The 23529-nt window shown below is 37.2% G+C and overlaps 1 protein-coding gene across 2 annotated transcripts in view; it reads left to right on the forward strand.

The window, feature by feature from the left end:
• Positions 1-23529, forward strand: part of dock1 (dedicator of cytokinesis 1) — a 261452-nt gene that overhangs the window by 229963 nt on the left and 7960 nt on the right. For both annotated transcript variants that reach the window (XM_027132789.2, XM_027132790.2), the window contains exons 41-48: positions 5365-5506; positions 6340-6421; positions 8325-8409; positions 9979-10065; positions 11570-11746; positions 14284-14367; positions 20065-20202; positions 22952-23097. In XM_027132789.2, the coding sequence (XP_026988590.1) occupies positions 5365-5506; positions 6340-6421; positions 8325-8409; positions 9979-10065; positions 11570-11746; positions 14284-14367; positions 20065-20202; positions 22952-23097 (941 nt within the window). The remainder of the gene's footprint in view (positions 1-5364; positions 5507-6339; positions 6422-8324; positions 8410-9978; positions 10066-11569; positions 11747-14283; positions 14368-20064; positions 20203-22951; positions 23098-23529) is intronic.

The following is a 23529-nucleotide window of genomic DNA, read 5'->3' on the forward strand; positions in this document are numbered from 1 at the left end:
CTAGAGCAAACATGTCATGAAGGCCAAATATGTCTTCTTCACAGCTAAAACACCAGGTTGTCTTATAAATATAGATCCCACCACTGGAACCCAGAAATATCATCATTCATTTATTCATTCATCCATTAAGATAAACATACTCTGCATTGATTAGTCATTAATGATGCCTGAATTCTAGCAGTATCTGGGCTTCTCACTTTGCATGAGTCGTTAAACATGCATCAACAGCAAAGCGATAATTAGTCAACGATTATTTGATTTAAATAGAACCTCATACTTGCTATAATTGCAGAAAGCTAATTTGATCTCTTCACTATTGGTGTCACCACTGTATGGATTTTATTTTCCTTTCAACTTTAAGCAAGGCCTGGTTTTAGGAGACACTAAAACTAATTTGTTCCTCCAGTTCAGTCTGTTGGCACACATATATGAGAGAAGAGAGACATTGTACAGTATGGACATTTGGTCATCATTTGATTTTGTAGAATATTACAGAATTGGTCAGCTGTGTGATTAACAGCACCCATATATACTAAAAAGCATAATTCCTTGTTATCACTCACAACTTTGTTGAGTGACTGTTTCTTGGCAGTGTTGCTCAGCTAAAATAGATAAATGTGGTCAGTTTTTTTTTGTTTTTTTTTCCTTCTCTACTCTTTTGCCATTGTCACTCTGGGGTTGCTGCCTCGTCTGTGCTGAGTGGCATGCTTAATTATTAGAGGTAATCAATAGCCTCAATAAAGCCACTTTGTTTTCCTCGAATCGAATTGATTTTAGGCAACAGGACTTCATTTGTCTGCTTATGAAGGCATCTTCTACATGAATGGTTGGAAGTACGTATCAGCAGACAGCCTGAAACTTTCCAAACCACGATCTCAGTAGTAATGTATGGATTGATTGCAGCACATAGAAAAAGACTGTGCATTAGAGTAGAACGATTAAATCCTGCTAATTAAACATTAGCTTTTAAGCCAAGAGATCTAATATACACTGGTGTGCAAGGTTGCTTGGTCTCAGCAAAAGTTCCACTTCAGAATTTCAGGCATTGGAAAAAAATTTAAAGAATATTTTTTATTAATTAATTCATTTAGCTAAATATTTATTTCATTAACAAGCTCTCTGTGGTGCACACACTAACCTCATTTGGCATGAAAATCTTAGCCCAGAATCCTTGCTTGTGTGACACTCAAACGGCTTGCACTTTATTGTCCCTTCGATGTTACTCTGCTAAGATATGCGCCAGTCAGTGTTTTTGGGTACAAATCTATTCCAGGTGAGATTATCTTCTAACGCAAATATGAGACTTGCACATATGCTGTTTTCATATAGTGTAAACTTCCATGTGGGACCATCTGATTTGGTGGTAATATTCGCCATGCTCATAGACTTCCATTAAATTCGATTTTTAAGTAGTCAAATTTGCTTGTACGATTCTCACCATCAAGAACTTTGTTGAAGTTAATGAAAATCAAACAATCATCATGTATGTAAGAGAGAGGCATTCAAATACTCCTTTAATAGTTCATGACACTACAGATACGAGGTAGGTTTGTTGTGGTAAATCTTGATAAATTGAATAAAATGATTCTAATTTGTTACTTTCCTTCTTTTAATCACCCTTATTTACTAAAACCTCAGATGAAATTTGCTTGTCTTGTATTGTGCGTGCATGTGTGAGCTTTGTGTTCGCTAGAAGAAAACACATCTCTTAAACTGTGGAAATAAAGCATACTTAACATATGCAGCCTCGCCTCTCCTTCCGCTGCCCTCTAATTTATGAGGTGCCAGGCTCTCATTATGATTCCTCACATACTCGAGTTCTTTGACAAGCTTTAAAAATGGCTTCTATTATCTACGTTATATGGAGGGGGTTACTTTCTGCCGTTATCTTTATCAGTTTTATAAATTCTTTAAAGTATATGTTAGATTAATGGGGTTGTGTCGTCGAACGTGAAGCTAACTAAACTGTGATCCGCTAGCCTGAGATCTGAGTTTCACACAATTGTAAGACCAAATTTGCCACTTGGTTTGCCCCTCTGGCTGTAATTTGTTACTGCTCCTGATTTAGCATTGCACACTGAGCCAGACTTAGCGAAGTAGTGCTGTCTGTGTTGATGTGCATCTCTGTAAAGGGAACTCCCTGCAGCGGGAAAATAGAAAACGTGTTGTGCCTGCATTTTCTTTCCTCAAAGACCCTCTTTGGTATGCACATGGACCCATGAGAGGCATAACATCTAACTCCACCGTGACCTGAATAGCTGCCGGCACGAACATGCGCGTGTAGAACAGACAAGCTGCCGGTTGCCATCTTATCAGTCGAAGCAGATTTGAAACTCACCTCAGACATATTTCATTTCCACAGTGCACTCGCTTAATTGGAAGAGTGAAGTATGTGGGTTCAGGTGGTTTGCAGAAGCTGAGTGAGCTCTTTCACTGCTTGCTTACACCTCAATTCTGTCCTAATGCTCACACCGAGAGGGGAACATATGGCTGTCTGAGAAAGCCGCAGTGTGTTTGATGTACTTTGAAAGCTCTTTCTAAAGGCTGAAAGCTAATTGTACGTTTTCAGCCTCCACCAAATCAACTGCTTTTGCTCTTTCTTTTTGGACATGATGGTAAATTTATGTGACAGCAAAATTAGTCCGTCTTCTTTACTGGTGATGTCTTTGAGTTCTGATGGATTTTTGTAGAAGAATGATACAAATTGATAATTGTTATTATTAAGGCTGTGTCTAGTAGCTATGTTAAAGTTTACATGGTAACCTTGACAACCATATACCTCATTATCTAGCAACCATTTAAAACAAAGCAGGTATTTAGAATTGCAGGAAATTAGATTTAAATGTAATTTGATAAATGGAAAACGTTATTGCCTATAGAGTTCATACCGAATTTGATGGTGAACTCTGGAGCACTTACATCTTTTAACTATCCAGAATATCCCCACATAGCTGATTTAATCTGGATGATGGAGGGTATAAAGTTTCATTGGGGCGACAACCTCTGCCATTTTATTGCTAATATATTAGGCTTATGTTATAATAGCAAGGCCCTGCAGGCTAACGTTCAGCCCTTTACCAACTGGTGGTTTACATGCGAGTAGTTTCATACGTGCTTATTTGTAATAGTCTGTCATGATGACTAAGTAATTATGGGTTTGTGCAAATTGTGATTGACCATTTTTATTTCATGAGTATATTTTTACCCCAGTCAAGCAGATGGCTTTAGCAAAAAAGACATATATAATCTTACTACATTAGACTATCATCGTTATATTATAAGACCATCAGAAAATGAACCAAATGTCCAGTTTTGTTGATTTTTTTTTTTTTTTTTTACAAATGTATGTGACATTTGAGAACAACTGCTGATCAACCAAAAAAAAAAAATCATTAATAGGCATCATATATCATGCGACCTAAAGAAAAATATAAAAAACAAATAAATTAAAATTTACTTAACAGACAACAGTCATTTCACTTATTTAAAATAATCGGTTCTAGTATATTGTACACTAGTAAATGGTACATTTAAGTTCCCACTAATTTCTCCTATATTTTGAAGTTACATCCAAATCCATTTAGCAGTTGTACTAAAGAAGGTTGTAATAATGCTATAACTGTGCATATAATTCATGATGATGGTCTTGGAACCTTTTTTATAAACACTCTTTTCTCTGCCATAAATCACTATTTATTCCCAGAGTTCAGCTTCCATCCTGTCCAATGTTTCCATTGATCAGGTGCATGTCGAAATGATTTGAATCGTCCCCAAGTCCATTCTGCCAGCCAGGCTTATGTAGTTGTGTGTGCCTTGGGTTAGGAGTAGCCTGCATTCTAGCAGCCCTTTGTATTGGCTGTTCCAAACTTGCCAGATGAGCATGTTTGGAGTTTGGAGCGCGTTCAGGGAACCAATTTCCTAAAACGCCACTGTTGCAGTTGCGCTTGTAGTGACCTTGTCTTCCAGAGAGAGCTGCCAAGACACAGCTCTAGCGTCACGCTCTCTTTGAATTGCAGATTAATGTGATGCATTATAAAACGCACTTTGCTGAAAGAGCTGGCAACCATGATTTGAGATTCAGGATTTAAATAATTACACTACAGCTGTCCTTAGGCTTCTGTCTTTAGCCCAGTGCTTGTGTTTTTTTTTTTTATCATGAATCAGCTAAACCTGTGTTTAAATCTTTGTTAGTGACTAATATACTGGTTAGACTGTTTCTTTTATTGTAGGAGTGTTTTCTGAAATCACTACCCATACCTACTGTACCCTTACACATAAGGATTCCAGTATTACGCCTTTTAAATATAAAGACATTGACACAATGGTATTTAATCTTTTTTGCAACTTTTCTATAGTGGTAGTTTTATTTTGAGCCCTTCCACAGCACATGCAAACTATCACACCTTGAGTATAACAGCGCGTAGACTCACTTCCACTATTTCACTATCTGGAATCGGTGCACATTGATCTGAAGAGCTTGAAGTGCTTCCTTGCTTCCTTATCCAACAGATTTATGCTATTTCTGTGTTTGTACTGTGAATTGGAAATATTTGCTGCGGGAATGTGTGAGCGCTTGTTTGCTTTAAAATCACGGTTAAGAGTCGCATTCGAACCTGTGCACTTATGATCATATTGATGATCCTGGGCATTGTACTGTTACAGTGACATTTATTGTGGATGTGGGAATGTCAAAATTTAATTGCATTTTTTCTGTTGGATATTGACTCTGTCTTATTGCAATTGCGGTCATCCCGAAGCAAACCTTAAGACTGAGATTCCAATAAAAATGCAGGTCGCAATGTGGCTAGGCAAAATGGCAATTGTAAAGATTTCAACAAAGTTTGTGTATGCTTTCATGTATAGATCACGAGTTAACTATATCAAATCTTTATTTTCTAAATTTCAACTTAAGTGTAATATGATTTTTTTCCCACTTTTTTATTCATTTTTTTTATATATAAAGCAAAGCTAATTGACACAAGTACTATATGGCCAAAAGTTTGTGGACACCTGACCGTCACATCCATTATGGGGTTTCCTTTCAGTCGTTTTATTTCCAGAATTTTATTTTTTAGTGTTTACATGACTGCCAGGAAGGATCAGTTAACTGTTGATTTTTACAGATATACATCTCTAACCGTTATATCAGATATTTCATTTGCACACATGTAGCTAATTTTGTCTGTTTTTAGTCCCAAGTAAAGGAATATAATAGGCTACAGTTATCTATGAATAATAATGATACCGCGGTGCTGCCGAATTGCTTATTATCAAATAATTGTTGAATTATTTAATGTCAGTGTGGACTGATTATTGCAACCTGTGTGCTATGCGTATTAATCAGGTTTTGTACTTGTGTTACAGAATAAGATGTTTATCTATCGAGGAAAAGAGTATGAGCGGAGGGAGGATTTTGAGGCGAGGCTTCTTACCCAGTTCCCAAACGCTGAGAAGATGAAGACCACCACTGCCCCCAACGATGAGCTCCGCCTTTCCCCCGGCCAGTGTATCCTTCCCTAGTGCTGACATCCTCACAAAACACAACCATGTTCATCTGTTTTATACATGTTTTACATCTAGACCCATTTACGGTACCTCTGATGTTACTCTGAGGGAACCTCTGAGGTTCCATATTGACAGCAGGGCGTTTGCTTATCAGACGTCTTTTGAATCTAAGAAACATTAAGAATCCCATAAAGAATATAAAGAGCTATATTCTCTAAAATGAAATATGGTTAAATGTAACAGGTTCCCATTCATACAATATAACATCAATGCATAATAATAAAATATAATCTAACTGTTAACCGAATAAAGTTAGACAAGAATAAAAAAATAAAATTGGGTTTTGTTCAGTTGACTTAATGGAAAGATTCTGTATAGGCAAATTCTCAACAACAAGCAATTAATATTAAAACTAGCATAAAAATAGTAAAAAAAAAAAAAAAAAAAAAAAAAGTTTAGATTTCAGTATAAATGTATACTTTTTTAAAATTATTACAGTATGATTATGGTATTTTGGAACGCTATGAAGTTTGTCTCTGTTTTTATTGTTAATGAATAATGCCATGATGATCAGTAAGGTCCAAACCTATTTTAGTGTAAACTTCTCATTGGTGAATTGAGTGATGCTTAAATAACTTAAATAACTTATTTATATACATTAGATCCTAATAACTTCAAGGTCTGGAGTTTTCTGGACTTGTAAAAACACACTTGTCCAATAAAATTATTCATATTACATTTTTATTTGATGTTTAATTAAAGTATAGTTTATTTTATCTCTGACCAAAATGGCTGCTGATGCATGTATTTCCTTTTTCTTAACTCTGTGTGTAGATATTCAGTGTTTCACAGTAAAGCCGATACTCGAGCTTCCTCCTAAATTCCAAAACAAGCCCGTGTGTGAGCAGATAGTCAGGTATCATCATCATCATCATCATCATCATCATTGAACATTTTCACAGAGCAGCATTCTTAAAGATCACACATTGAAATATTTTGGTCATTAATATTCATTCCAACATATGGGGGGAAAAAAGGAGCCACTTCATAGACCGAAAGCAAAACTAATCTTTTTGACCTTATTAGTTTGCCACATTGTGCACAATCCATGAGTATGAATCACTTGTAAGAATTAACAGCATTTCTCTGGAATCTTCCATCAAAACGCAAGGACTCTTGTTCACCTCTGCAGATGTTGAATATAACAGTGTACTTATCAGTTGGGAAAATGAACCAGTTGTTAAGTGGAAATACCGCTGTCTTGGTATCTCATTTCTATTGAACATTGTGCTCTACGTTGTATAAAAACATGTTGAGAGGTGGACAAATCAAAATTTTAATATTTAGTCCAATTACATGGTAAATAATTCATTTAACTCAAGTGTTACAAGCTGACTATGTGCTTTAATCCACATGTGTATGTACAGTCTTTATCCTGATATCACCTTTGTGGCTTCAACTAAATACTGGAAACTTTGGCTAACATTTTAGCTATGAGCTGTGGTGGTCTCTCATCACGTAGCATTAATTGTATCTGGCTGTCATCTGAATGTTCAATCAGTGAAGTGTTTAAATGTGAGGTGGCAATGTTTTACGAGCACTGAGTATTTATACTTTACTGAAAGTTCGGCAAAGACTGTCGAACCACAGACGATTAATTAAAATGCCTAGTAAACATATTTCATAGCAACATTCAGACCTCATTCTTGGGGCAGCTTACATAGTACAACAATAAGATTCAGAAAGAAACTTTAGTTGATCTTTGCCTTTAACCAAATCGAGCATGAAACTGTCGTGATGAATGTATGACATGGTAAATCAACAAGAAGCAACGTATTTTAGCTCATTGATGGACATGTTATCAAGAAAGTAAACAAATTCAAACACAGCTGATGGTATAGATAAGCAAAGTGCTCGTCCTTGGAAACCTGGGTCGCAGTTTAAAGACCCCGATAGCTGCTAATCTTCGACATAGACATGCTGATCACATTTTTTTTTAAACTTTACTTTAGCACTGTTTTGAATGTCTTGTGATCACACAATCACTTACAGGAAGGAATTAGTTTAGAAATGATCAAAAGCTTGAGGATCTTTAATCTGTCTTGATGGATTATAAGTGCTGAAATATCTGTGTGAGAAATTATTGTCCTTTTAAAGTTTAGTTTTTCGAGTAGAATTTTACCAAAGCTCTGTGTCTGTCTCTTTGGCTCTCTGTTTCTATATTCTTTCCATCAGGATGACATATTTCTTGTTCTAGTCAAACACACTCTACTAGATGAATGAAAAGCCTGTACACATCCCAGATGTACTTTGATCTGGCTGGCATTGAAATGCTGCTGACTTTTCGGTTTGATATTTTATTCATATTGCACAGTAATTACAAAATCTAATTCAAAAGCCTCTGAGGCCAGATGGCGTTTATTTCCAGGCACAGAGTGTGAGAAGGAGATAAAAAAAGGAGGGAAAAAAAAAGTTTTTGTGGCTCATTGTCAAAGGAGGTGTGTGTATATAAGAGAAATACAGACCGAGTAGTTCTCTTTAAAGTCTTGAGTGTCTGTCATTCTTCTGGTTAATGCATGCCCATCTTCTCCCTCCAGTCTTTTCCTCCTTTTTATAAATAAATGAAGCCCATCCGTCGTTTTGCCGCAAGCGTTCGCCCTGCTCCTTATACCAGCAGACAGGAGATTCCTCTAGCTACTATGACAGCATATACACTGCCACTCCTTCATATCACATTCATCTGAGAGTTGACCCAGTATCATGCTGTCAGACTGGAGAGATCAGTGACTCTATAACTGCTCCTGTGCTCTCTCTTACAGCTTTTACACCATCAATGAAGTCATTAAGTTTCAGTACTCCCGACCGATCCGTAAAGGAGAGAAGGATCCAGATAATGAATTTGCTGTATGTATTGGTTTGTTGTATGCCTAAGGGAATGGGGTGCATGCTAACAAGCAACAGCCTTTGCAGTCTTTACAATAAATCTGCGATTTGAGATTTTACAAGATATATTGTCATATTAGCCATATATAGCTGGTGCAGTGCATAGTGAAATGAAACAACCTTCTCCTGGACCATGATGCTACATAAAGCAACACGAAGCTAAGGACTGAATAGTATGACCAGTGTGCAGTCTATAATTGACCATTGTGCATATAAGCAGAGGTAAATAATAAGAGGATTCTTGTAAGTAGCTGCAGATGATGGCAGCAATTAAAGAGAGATGAATTGAGTGTGCAAAACAGTGTAAAGTGTTTATATGATTGGGGCTGTAAGCATAGATGTATACATAGATGCTTTTGCAGTCTGAGCATAAAAAAATAATTTTCCAACCTAAATTTGTTCCATCCATGCGATGTAATAATCTGACTACAGAATACGTATTCTGCTGTGAACAAACCAGCTCTTGACAGTCATGAACTAGCCAATCAATTGACTCTCAGCATTACTTCAGCACATATTAATGTGTTACTTTTAATGTTGTTCTTTTACATATTTAATCAATAGTGTCCATTTCCAATTATTAACCCTATAGATTATCTACTTTTCAAGAACCATATCACGTATACACAGCTTTTAATTATTTGAAGCGCCGCTATGAAGACTGTAATAGGAGTATGCACAAAACTGAGGCATGAGGCTGTTAATGGGGGAGAGTGTCTTGAGTGTCGTGCAACAAGATATTGTCCTGTCTTGATGCGTTCATAGCCGTCCATCATTGTCCACTTGGTTCAGGGAAATCCGTGTGTTGATTGATGGCTAACTTTCTTTAGTCACTGAACATCATCCAGTGTGACTGTGCAAGCAAAGGTGGCTATAATCAATCCAATCAAACATATCAGATTCGTCCCACTTTTTGAACTTGATCAGAGTGGTCAGTTGGATTTAAATTGGAAAATAAACTTGCACTTAATTTTGTCATGTGCATCGCCCTCAACCCTCCCTGCTCCAGGGGTGCTGTATTATAGCTGCACCTGCACTCTGACCCCAACCTCCTCATTTGGGGTATGTGAAGAAAAAAGAATTCCACTGTGCTGTAATGTATATGTGGCTTCTATAATAATAATAATAATAATAATAATAATAATAATAAAGGCTTCTATGCCCTGTTCTACAGTAGAAGAACGCTGTTTCATTTCACTACATATTCATAGCATCAGCTTTAAATGGTTTGTTTATTTATTTATTTATTTGTTTAACTTAATCTTTGTATAAAATTAACTTGCCAACATACCAAGAGGATTTGAACTCCAAATCAGCAGACATTCAGCTTAAAAAAAAAAAAATCAAATTTAAGAAATAAATCCAATTTGGATAGCCATCTGTAGGTTCAGGAGGAGTTTAAACCAATAACGGCTTTTTCTAAGTGGTCTGTCTCATGCAACCATTTCTCTGTGTCTCTAATTTTACCCATTACCTTTTCTCCCCTTTTTCTATTTGTGTTCATTTTTGCCATTTTGTTCTCTCTAATAGAATATGTGGATCGAACGGACTACATATGTCACAGCCTACAAGCTCCCTGGGATCCTGCGCTGGTTTGAAGTCATCTCCGTCTCTGCAGTTAGTACACTGACCCACTGTGTTCTCTGATTATTTTTTCCCCTTAATTAAGTTCAGGAGATTTTTTTTTTCTAAAGCAATGGGGTCAGGAGTGTCAGAATAAAGTATGCTTGTAGAAAGAAATTGGTATTGATTATTGGGTCAAAATATGTGTTATTCTCAATTCGCTTAAAAACACCTCAAACGACAAAGGCAATGGCTTAGAAATGTACTCACAGCGTGCCGAATTACTCAGTAAGTTTGCCATTTTAATTGTCCTTCATCTAAAGTGCCTATGAGGGTTGTAATAAATTAGAGGTGAGCGACAGAGAGAGCATGGAATAGACCATGAATAAAAGAGAAAGACCGACAGAAACAGATGGAGATTGAAAGAGGAATAGACATAAGGAATGCAGGGTGATATACAGTATATACACAGCCAGAGAGAGAGAGAGAGACAAAGGGACACAGCTGTTTTATCAGTCTGAGAAAGTGGCCTGTTAGCACTATGGGATAGTTCTACATATCCTCACTAAATCTCAGTTTTTGTGCTGAAGTTAACACTTTTGTGCCGATTAATTAGTCTGGATTGTGTTCTATAATTCAGGCTTTGATCGGGATTTTAGAAAATCTTTGACAAAGCAGCTTTCTCCGCATGAGTACTTCTCCAACACAAATCTCCCACTATCTTTCTCACCCCCCCCCCCCCCCCCCGCGTGTGTGTGTGTGTGTGTGTGTGTGTGTGTGTGTGTGTGTGTGTGTGTGTGTGTGTGTGTGTGTGTGTGTGTGTGTGTGACTCAAACTCCCATAATCACAAACACAAATCCTTACCCTCACACCTTCTTCACCATGTGTATTTTTTTTATATTTCTGTCCATATTCAGCTGTCGTTGTTTATTCTGATAATCCTCACGATGTTCTCATTAGCTATTTGTAGAGCTGTGTTGTGTGGCCAGGAACAGGCAGATTTGTTTTGGTCTCAGCTTCAGTCTGTCACAGTGTGGTGTGACATCCTTCTCACAGACGGTGAATCAATAAGGGACAATCTGCAATAAATAAATATCCAGTCCTGGGAGTAAAGATCCAGATGAACAGATTACCTTTTATTATAAGCCCTTTGCAATTTTTTTCCCCATAAAACTGCATTGGACATGACATTTTCTGATGTAGTTTATTTTAGGATATTGTCTAAGGAGGTTGAGTTAAATGCATTAATGCAGACTTGTGTTCTTACATATACACATATACAGACTTGGACTTGTGTGTTGGTACCATAATTTTTTTATAAAAGAACTTGAAACAGACAAAAATAATTGCCATCCTTCACTGTTCATTTCATATTAAAAAACAAAACAAATAAATAGCATTTTATTTAATTGTATTATATTTTATTACACAACATTTTGAAGCAATCAAGCAATTTCTGTAGCTTTAATTTATCCTTCTGCACCTATCAGCAGGGAGTTACTATTATGTTTAATTTTTTCATTTTAATATGAAACTCTGCATATCTCTGTGTTTACAGGAAGAGATTAGCCCCCTGGAGAACGCTGTTGAGACCATGCAACTGACCAATGAGAAGATCAACAACATGGTCCAGCGCCATCTCAATGACCCCAACCTTCCCATCAACCCCCTGTCTATGCTGCTCAACGGCATCGTGGACCCTGCCGTCATGGGTGGCTTTGCTAATTATGAAAAGGTGAGAAGCATGTTTTTACCTAAAATTAAAGCACAAATCATTCCTTTAAATTGATCTAAATAACCGGCGTTAAATACTTAATGCTAAAAGATAAAAGTGTAATAAATATTAAATACTACAAAGCATCTTCATCTTCAGATGGATTTTAGCTTTTGGGGAATGGCTCATTGAGACTAATTGTCTTGTTAATTGTAGCAGCAATATCTAAATCATTTGTTTAGATACCTGCATGATGTCTCCAAAGGAACTAATCACTCAAGTGCTGCAGGAATCAAATGAATGCAAAAATAAAATGTGAAGTGCCATCAAGGAAGTAGCAAAAAGCTCAGCGTGCACTCTGATGACTGTTTACTTCTCTGCTTTATCCATCAAACGCTCAAAACAATGACGCAATGCCGGAGATAACAGACTTCTTATTTCCAAGTGTAGAGAAATCCTCTCCAGGATTTAACAGTGTTTAAAAAGTGATTGAATTTGTAAAATACATCTAAACTAGGAAAATTGCACAAATTGCCTCAAATAGGCTTCTATAAAGCTTAGAAGTGCATCCAATTTCAAGTTCAAAATGATTTTGCACACACACACAAAACAGCTTAACTGCAGCCGTGTCTTCAGTTTTGGTGTGAATTTACATGCCTGCTTTTACAACTCTCCGACCAAAATTCCCGGCCAATGCATGTGTTGTTACATCTGAAAAGCAGACTGACTAGATATGAAGGTGCACTGCACACATATAGGAATACCCATGTAATAGTGACTTGAAAACTCAACAATACAACACACAACTTAAGCCTATATAATATTCTCAGGCAAGTTAGAAGCCTGCTGGTCTCTTTTCCTTTATCTTACTATCTGATGGAAATGATACCTCAACTGCAGGGGAATATTGCCTCACTGCAGTAGCAATATTATATAGTTCCAAGAAGCAATTTCACCTGGTCTACACTCTATAGAAAATCATATGATGTAATATTTATGGGGTTTTTTTTTCTACATGCAGTGTAACTTGAATGTGTTTCAGACAACTAGAAAGAATGTTTTTCTTCCTACTTCTGCCTTTTAGATCAGATCATTTGATTAGTTCGCTCGCAAAACACAATTTAAATCACTGATTTGTTTACAAAAAAAACAACAGACAATCGGCTGCAAATGAGCAGTTATTTCCCATTCCCGTCTGAATAGAATATACAGTAGCAAATTTAATGGTATCTCTATTTCTTTTCGATAGTGCTACATTTGTATCAGGGAAATCTCCTTTAGCCAGAGATTCAGACTTCAGGTCTGGACTCCTAAAGAAGATCTGTGATTGGTTTCTTCACGTCAGGTTTAGAAGCATGAGAATGTAAAGTCGATGTCCCTAGAAAAAAATTAAAAAAAAACAGCGTGCAAACATAGATCCTTTCTTTAAGAAGTCATGCAAATGAATGAGTCTATACTTCACATCATTTGGAAAATTCACTGTTCTGATCCTCATAACCACTCACTGTCAAAGCTGTAAACATGACGGCTTCATTGTTCCATGAAGGAAATTCACAACAGCTTTGTTTCTAGGCAGACTGTTAAAATCTCGAAAATCTTGTAGAATCCAGCCAATCAGATGACTCCTCTGAAACTCCCGTGTTAAAAAGTGTTTCCAATTTTATGTCATATACAACAGACGTTCGTTGCCGTGACATCCGAGACTGAGACTTAGAATTCAAGGTAACAAGTCCCTTGAGTCCTGTATGTATTTTTTATAACGCAGACCGCTTAACTTTTGACCGTTTTTAAAGATAAGCATTTTAACCCACAATCATGGCTATGCTGAAGTTTTTTTGTAAGGAGAATGCTGCATTTGAAGTCATATTAACTTGGAGCATGTTGGGAAAATGAGGATAGTGAGATATTTCCCGATATTCTAAGTGATAACTTAAACTATAAATAGATTGTATTTAAATGTTTTGTTTTGGGGGGTTTTTCTGGCACATATGTCTCTAAGTTACATAAGGCTGTTCATAACGGCGTTCTTGTGAACATGTATTATAATGCATTAAGTAGCACTGCAGTTAGTCCAGCGTTTATTTTGGGCCACACAGCAAAACAACATTGGCGAAGGAGCACTGTGAACAACCCTGTGAAAATTGGCCTAGCACAGACTCATGTTGGCAAAGGGCACTTTTTATAACAACCCTGTCAGCTGTAGACCAGCATTAGGAAGGTGAATTTAAAGTTTGTTGACCTTGTTGGCACAAAGTTGACCCAAAGAGCAAAATGACAGACAAAATGTTGGCCCAACAGAATGGCTGCTGCTGGCCCAACTTCAGTTTGCTGCCAGGAATATGAAATGAAAAGCTTTGGCATGTTTCTCATATAGCTATAACTACTTGTGAGCAGGTATTCAAGGTATTTTAAGGTATTATGTATGGCTTGGTACAGAGCACATTATAAATAGAATGCATTATGAATACAGGATTCATGGGAAGTATAATACAAATGTGCACTTGGATGTCATTAGAAGGAACTCAAAGCCCTGTCCCTCTTAATCTTGACTTCTGCAGGCTTTTTTCACTGAGAAGTACGTCCAGGAACACCCAGAGGACCAGGAGAAAATTGACAAGCTGAAGGACCTGATCGCTTGGCAGGTATGTCTTTTACAGCGCTTTCTGTCCCAAAGCCAATTCTGATCTTAAACAAGTGACACATAAAAACCAGCCAGAGACACTTCTGACAAGACCGCTGCTAACTACTAAAAAAAGCAGTATAAAACACACTGCATAAAATGATAATGATACTCTTCATGGGCAAATTTTTATAAGTAGCACTGTGTAAATGAGTCTTTTCCACATCTATGGCTACTTTCTCATAGCTTAGCTTCAGTCAAAGGTCTTCTTTCTGTAACTGTACTTACAGGTCATTTTAGACCATCAATCTTCCGGGAGGTGATGATTGGCTGAATCTTTGCCATTCTGATTATCCTTCAAACTGTTTTAACAGTAGTTCGTTTTTTTCTGTGTGTTTCGGGGTTTTGGTGCCATTTTAAAGCATTTGAGAGAATTTTAGATGAGCATCCTTTAATTTGCTGCATTTCTTTCTTCTTTCTTACTTTTTAATCAAATTACGTTGTTCCTCGGAACAATGTTTGGAACGGCCCATTTTACTTCCAGTTCCCTTCGTCTATAATGAAGGATAATTAATGACACCTGCACAGAATCCACAGAATGAATGAGTTCTCTAATTAAACTCCACACCGCTGTTATTTTAAACTAGCCCCTTGGAACTGGTTACTGATTTACTGCTATTTTTCTTAAACACTACCATACATGTACTCATATTTTTTGCTGTTTTATTGCTGATCGAGGCTGATTTCAGCTGGGTGTCAGTTATATTTTCTCCGCTTAGTAGCTGCACAAATTGTTAAAAAAAACATCCAAGTCAAAAAAACATTGAATTGTATGATTGTACTTCTCTTTACTAGAGAGATGAGCTATACTTCTCTGCTTTACCAAAGCTAGGCATCTCTGTATTATCTCAATTTACAGCTCTTCCTTTAGATTAATAAAAGCAATCATGTACCTCTTGTGAAAATGTACTTATTTCTCTTGTTTGTTTTATGGTGCCGGATTAGCAGGTTGCGGCAGGATTGTAAAATGTGCACTAATAAAGTGTCAAGCACAAGGAAATACTAAGTGCGCATAACACATTTAGAAAGAAAGTATCTGGAAGATGCTTCAGCATATGTTCTCACAAATGTTTAGCCAAAAGCAGCATATGCTTGAGTGCAGTGTTTGATTGCTTCTATAACTATATGCAGTTGCATCAATCAGTCCTATTTTCAGCATTGTGCTAATCGTCCAGTGTTGAGTTGATAGAGAAATATGTGTTCATTCGAACTCTCTAAACACACTCATTATCAGGTTGTTATAAATTACAGTACCAGTACTGCAAGAATATAGCAGTATTGGTGACTTACATGCAGATAATGTTTTATAATTAAATTCATTCTAATAGTATATAGGAAAATGCTTATGCTTTATTTGTTATCTATGAAGGTATGTTTTAATGCACTAAGCTGTTTTAAGGCATCTTGTGTAGTTAAATCACTCATGCGTTGTTAGCTACCACTGTTTTACGGTAGTTAGCTGTGTTTTACGGCAGCCAAAACATGGAACAGGCCAAGAACATTATAGCTTTTTCATACCTCTTTTGCTGCTTAGTGACTTCATGATTTGTTGTATCTATGTAATTATTATTATAATAATACACACTTTAATTTGTTTTCTAAGCATTCTTCCCTTTGTGTCATGCATCTTAAGCTTGTTCAGTGCTATGCATGTGTGTTTGATTTGGTGAGCTCTTCCCTTGTGCAGGTTGTTATCTGCTTTAGGGCACATGTCACACACACTTACCTTCAACTCATGACCCTCCTCACTGTGTAATAGGTGCTGAAGTACTCGCTGCCTTTATAGATGCGCTAGGAAGGAAAATGACATGTACAGGCCATTTTGTGAAGTGGCAGGCAGTCTATAACAACTTATCTAACAACAGGGGCTGAGGTTTTGAAAGAAACTGCCTGGGCAGCAGTCACTGGATCATATAGGACTCATTTAAACAAGATGGAGTATATGTGGGTTAGGAGTATATTGTGCGGGGGGAAAAAATCTGTTAATTAGATTCAGCATTTTTTGGTTGTGTGTGATGCTCTAAATAAAATGTTCCAGCTTGCTGCACATCAGGACACTTATCTTCAGTCTGGAGCTCATTCGGTATGTTAATACAAAGATAATTGGCATCGGCGGTGAACATGAGCCAGAATCACAATCTTGGAAAAACTGACCTGGCAATCACCTGAAGTGCCACTTAGTACAATTTTCCAGGAAATTATCAGTAGGCTCATGTATAAGCAGAAGCTAATGCAATGTTTGGGGAAGGAGGATGATGCTTTTTATGACATGTTGCCTCCATGTTAGACCAAATAACACTGTTAGCCTGGAGCTGTTTTTTGTTTTGTTTTGTTTTGTTTTTTTGTTATTAAAAACAAAATAAAAAAAAAATTAAAAAAAGAAAAATTTAAGAAATGAAAAAATTATGAAGCAGCTGTTGGTCCTTAGGCTGAGGTCAGAATTCTTTGTGATACGAGTGGAATAGTCCAGTGTGTGCAAATTCAAACGCAGATCCATTGTGAGATGGACAATCGGACGTTGATAAACCCACAGCTCCAGTAAGTGCAAGTCGCAAGCTGTCAGTGTGAAAACACTTTCTTCTGGCATCTTGTCAAATTCACATGATGCGATGTTGCATGAGTAGATTTGACCTATTGACTTATACATTAGTTGACAGTTCTTGCTTGAATTCACAAAGCCTGAAAATTGAGCAAAAGAAAAACAAAAAAGTGTATAACACAAAGGAAAGTATATGTTTATTCTGAAAAATAAATGTAGAAGAATACTTAAACTTTAATACTTAAATATTGATCAATGAATGCTGAGAAATTGGGTTAAATTCAGTGTTTCAGAGCGGATCTAAAACCACCATATTCACAGACTCCACATTACCTCTATTTCCCTGTATGAAAGTGATGGTGTCAGGATGATCTTTTTTCCCCAGGAATATTAAAAGACGGTTGCTGATACAGGATCGGATTTTTCTTTATTTGCATGCGTTCAGCATTTCTGGGTTAACAGCCAAGCTAATCCTAAAGCTGCACTGCACTGCTACGCCTTGTGAATGTGGAAATGCTTGCACAGGCATATATTTACCACTTATACCACATATATTTATAAAATCATTTTATTATTGCATGATTTTTGCTTTCCTATACTTTGAGCATGTTTGTCGGAAATCTCAAACCATTTCACCCAGTCAGGTGGTATTTTAATAATGAGCATTAAAACTGAATGAAATCAAAGGGTTTTAGTTTAGTGAATACATGTCTATAAAACCCACGCTATTATGCTAAAGCAGAAAAGGTCTTAAGATGAGACCAGAGAGCAAGATCTACTTAATCTGTTAATAATTACAGGAAACTTTCTATCACTGGAACCGATACTTGGAATTCATCTTTACAGATTTATTGTAGTTAATAGATACTTTGCCTGAAGAATCCCTGTAAATGTTCTGCATAAATCCTTCTCCCCATTGTATCGTTAACTGCCCTTAGACTTTCATTGTAAATTACATAGTTAGACAGGTAGACCTGAGAACCGCTGCCTTAAATGTCACATAAAGCTCTAAAGGTGTTATTTTCTCACCTACACTTAACTGGTTTTGTATATCGTTTTGATCGATTGTGTTTATTTTTTAAATCTTTCACATTTTGCAAAGAAATACAATAGAAAATTAACCCCTGCAGCCCACATGGGGTGTTTGTTGGGCTAGTATTAATACTAGTGCAACAGCTGCAGAGGTTGGATGGAAGAAAAGAAAACAGGCCAGAGGAAAAGGATTTATTCATTCTTCTATGTTCAGTGAGTGTTCTATCCAGCTCAGGGTCATGGCGGATCAGGAGTCTATCCTGGAATCACTGGTATGCAGCAGGAATGTGATGCCACAGCTGTCATTGTGTCATTGGGAAAAAGATCAGATAATGTTTTACATTGATTTGTTGTTCAAACTGCACTTGAGAAAAAAAAGTGGATGAACATAAAACTCCATAATTTTCCCATCATTAAACCACGGCGTATCGTAAATAGACACCCACTGACCAGTTGTAGTGATGATCAATGCATCAAGCAGTGCAAGACACCCTCGACTTGCTGTTTGATGCTGGGCTGTGAATAACACATAATTATGTCTAAAGTGAGTCAGGGCCTGTGTTCGGACGTGATCAGGCAGCTGATTGCTACGCGTTGCGTCAGCTCCTAGTGACAGACTTTTGCGTTTGCTGTCTCATATCTCTCAGTAACCTGGCTTGGGCTTTATATTTGCCAGAAAATCTCAATTCATTCTGCTGTTAGGTTTGAAGGAAATGGGGATTTTTACTAACTTTGTTTCTAGTAAACACTGTGTAGATGTCTGCAGGGCTAGTTCTTATATACAATGTTTGTGAAATTGCATAGACTAATTCAGGGGAGAACCCAGGGCTTTCAAAATCAGCAGAAAATGGGATATTTTGCGTTTGATTGATGCCCCAGAATGAAGCCTTGTACCAAATCCATAGTAATACACACTGCCCTGCAATATGTCTTGCAAAATCGACACCAGAGACGTATCAGATACTTACAGGGATGTGGTGAAGCAATGTTTAGTGTTTGTACATAGTGTGTGATAGAAGTTGGTCCAGAATGTTCCTTTCTGATGGCATCCTATCAAAAAAAAAAAAAAAACACAACCAGAATACAGATTTGGACTGACAACCCCTGAGAAATCAATCAGATCTGAGAGGCAAGAGTTTGGACCAGGAATACTGCGCCACATGAGAAACACATCTCGCACGACGTGTGTTTAAGAGGGCGGCTGATGGACAAGCAGCATTTTTTTCTGGAGAGAGTTTTGAGAAACCACACACTAATGACAGAACCATAATGCAGCACATGCACAGTGTGTTGAGCAAATTGCAGTAAAGGGAAGAGCTGAGATCTGTTGAACTTCTGAAGCATCTGGGCTGTCTAGATCCAAGTTTACATTAGAATCCTTCAGTTGCTCACGAATAAACATCAGGAAATGCTTTCTTTTATATTCTTTTTATAATTATTTATGCAGTTGTTAAATTTATACACTGTAAAAAGACTACAGGGATGGACAGACTGGAGACATTAATAATGGGGAAATGGCTTAGAATATCAGTCTGTCTGTCACACAGAAGACGATGGGTTGCCTTTTGAGTCTGGTTCCGTTCAAGGTTTCTTCCTCATGTTTTTCGAAGGAACTGTCACCTCTGGCTCGCTTATTAGGAACAAGCCCTTGCCAGAGATATACACTAGGGATTTTGTGTTAAATCTGTCAAGTACTACTTTGAAATTTAGTTATTTGGACCTAATTGAGAACTAAATATAAATTTGATTTCTGTAAAACTGCTTTGTGATGATGTCTATTGTTAAAAGTTAATAAACTATTTTTTTTAGAACCACATTTTAGTCAGGACAGAAAAACATTCAGCATAAACCTTGAGCTATAAATTAAAAATATATATATCTATTAATATTCATGCAGTTTTTTTTAATCTGTTCATAAAAATATGATTTTGTTCAGAACTATTTTGGTGGCTGTACATTTTAAAAAGGCACTCACTGTAAGTGATGTGTGTATATATCAATATACATATATATCGATGTGTATATATTTTAATTGGTATGTAAAACATAAAAATCCTGTTTTCTGCTTGCACATGCACTTCGTTTCAGATCCCATACCTGGCCGAAGGTGTGCGTATTCACGGTGAGAAGGTGACCGAGGCCCTGCGACCCTTCCACGAGCGTTTGGAGGCGTGCTTCAAACAGTTAAAGGAGAAGGTGGAGAAACAGTATGGTGTGAAATCACTGGTAAGAACTGAACTGAAACTTAAGGAAAACTTACCAAGTTTTGATTTTCTCTTCAGCACTCCTTTAAAAACCACCATCAGTATACTCTTACTTATGATTAATAGGATTCTTTCTGAATAAGTGCCTATTTATTAAACTATGCAAATGTTTTTTCAACATTTAATATATTAAAGGTCATTTATATTTGTTTTTTAGAAGCCCTGTCGTATTTTAAGTGTTGTAAATATAAATTCAGTGAAGAGAGACCCAAATCGAATGATGTTCATCATGTGTGACATGGAATTATTTTCTTTTCTGAGGTAACCGCAAGGTACTACATCTTGCAAGATGTCTGTGGATTTACAGGAGTTATCGATTATTACTATAGTAATACAACCCTCTTTGTTTCTCTGAAAAATTAAACCACCAAGCCTGAAAACTCACAGGAGATCAGATTCCAAATTTGTCATTCTGATGCTTATTTTCTAAGAAATATAGAAAAGTAAGCTTGCCTCTTGACAACACAAACCGAGTTTTTACCTGACCTATTTCAAACAAAACAAGAAGAAAATACAAGACTTTCCCTTTCTCTGTATCTGATCAAAGAAGAGAAGAAAAGCTCCAGGGTTCCCAAAAGAAGATGCACCTCTTGGGTTTCCAGACAGCTGTAAAGGACACAATTCCAGACATATACAGCATGCAAATGTCTGATTTCTGACATCTTTACCCACATGGATAGAGATCGAAATCAAGACAACGTACTAAACTAGCATACAGCTGGGGTGTTCGCCATTAGCTTTGACTGAGGTCATGAGCTTAAACTTGCCACAATTGTTGCTTGTATTCTCTGTAATATATTCTACTAAAGTAGTGATTACATTCTGTCAATCCCTCTGTTTAACCCATTTCTTCTGGGAGAAAAAGTTAGCGAGAGAGTGGACATAACATGCAAAGGCTTTAAAAATTCATATGAATTCATGTCAATAATCAGCTTGCCTCTACCTCATAATGTTAGTTTAAACTCACAGCTATTTTAAACAGATTTAAACCTGTTTATTGGATTAAAATTTATCTGTGTTTTCTTGCGCAAACATTTTATTACAGAAAGAGTGCATCGAGACCCAGATTTTGTTAGTGAAAGCAAACAAACATGGTCATTATTCAATTTAATTGATTATTGAAAGGATTATCCACCTCGTTCAATCGGAGAGAAATTTCATTCAGATTGTCCCCAGTTGGTTTAATCTGTTCTGATTGAAGTGTATACACTCCCATTTGAGCTCTCAGTTGGGTTATTTATGGATTATTAGACTGCATGTAAACGTAGCTTGTAAGGGAGGAAGAGAAAGACAAACAGAGAGCCGAAATACGCCCGGGGACATAAGACTAGAACTCCCACTTTGACTGGATTTGCATTTACAGTCATATTTATGGCATTCAGCAGATGGTCTTAGCCCATAGTGATTCTATCTACTTGGAAAACAAATTCTAATACTGAGATTTAAACCAGGAGTGCTCATACGTTAAAACAAAATATGCATCACTTTTTCACCTAAGTGCATAATTAGTGTTCATAATTAGAGCTGCGTTTTCACCGTGCATATGAATCTTTACACGAACAGCTTTGCTAGTTGGAGGTTGCAAGTTCAGAGAAAATATCATTTTTGCATAAAAAATATACCAGACCAACAAATCAGAACAAATAGCAGCTGCTCAAATAGCTGACATGTCAACATAGCTGACTGGCTAAATAATTAGCCACCCAGTGTAAATGTACCTTGGTTCTCTGTTTGCTGATTTTTGACAAATCCCTAACAATTGTCCACTGACTCCACTTACAGTTTTTTTTTCCTCTAACTGTCCTTAAGTCCTGCAGTGGGTTTTGCCCCTTCCCTGAACTCTCCTCATCCACAGACATGCCTGCTGAGTCGCCTAATTAATTGCCCCATTAATAACAGGAGAAACTCAGTGCGAGAAAGATTAAAAGAGAAAGAGGGACAATTAATAAGCTGAGGGGAGAAGTGGATGAGGAGACAGTTAGGGTATTAGTGATTGCTCCCAGCAGGTATTGATCATCAGCTTCTGTGGCTCACGGTCAGTTACCTCTCTCTTCAACGATGGCTCATGTGGAGACTGGATGTACAGCATGTGCATTAACATGCCACTTCAAGGGCAGTGTATTTGTGTGAGTGAGTGAGTGAGCGTGATCGAGGGAGACATGTGTGTCCTGTGTCATGCTGGTTGTGTGCAGTCATGCGTGAACAGTTTGACTCACCTTTTTATGACGGTTGGTGAGAATTCCTGTCGAGTCTCCAACTGTATAAAGGGAAAGCAGGGTGGATCAGCACGCAAACTCCCTGCTTGTGCATACACTTTTATTATCAGAGTTCAATATTCTCACAATTTCTTACTTTACTTAGTTCATCTTTGTTCTGCCCTCTGTGTTTTATTATAATTTTCTTTTTATCTGAACAGTTAAAAAGTGACTCGGTTTGATTTATGTGGGAAGTCTGTATGCGCTGCATGCTTTAATAGCTTATAAAGCTCAAACAGCCCTTTTAAACTTATTTGAAGCATTCAAGCCCTGAGCATAAAGTAAGTGTGTGTGTGTGTGTGTGTGTGTGTGTGTGTGTGTGTGTGTGTGTGTGTGTGTGTGTGTGTGTGTGTGTGTGTGTGTGTGTGTGTGTGTGTGTGTGTGTGTGTGTGTGTGTGTGTGTGTGTGTGTGTGTGTGTGCGTGCGTGCGTGCGTGTGTGTGTGTGTGTTTTTCAGCCCCCAACAGCAGACGAGCGTCGTGGTACACGTCCACGGTCGATGGTGCGCTCCTTCACCATGCCCTCGTCTCAGAGACCTCTGTCTGTCGTGTCTGTCACCTCCTTATCATCAGACAACTCGCCATCAAGACCAGGATCTGATGGGTACAACACACACACTTTCATCACCACTCAATAAAACGATCCATATTTTCATGTCAGTAGAGCTTTTTGAGCTTTACACCAACTTTACTGAAAGGAACACCAACTGTAGGAAAGAACATTTTATTATGACTTTGACACAAGCCCTACACTAGTAGACCTGTACATTAAATTTTGAGATGTTTCTGACCACCTAGATAAAGGTGAAAATGTTTTCTCATTCTCTAAGGTTGAAAGCATTAGGCATGTAGTAGCTCAGTGGTTAAGGTGTTGGACTACTGATCGGAAGGTCATGAGTTCGAATAAGGGTGTCTGCTAAATGCCAAAAAAAGCACTCAGTTTTACATCAGAACAGAAACATCCAAAGTAATAAATTAAGAAGTAATTAAGTATGATAAATATTGAACTTAAATTTATTATTATATCATTATAATG

Source organism: Tachysurus fulvidraco, chromosome 8 (assembly GCF_022655615.1).
Source record: "Tachysurus fulvidraco isolate hzauxx_2018 chromosome 8, HZAU_PFXX_2.0, whole genome shotgun sequence".
NCBI lineage: Eukaryota > Metazoa > Chordata > Actinopteri > Siluriformes > Bagridae > Tachysurus > Tachysurus fulvidraco.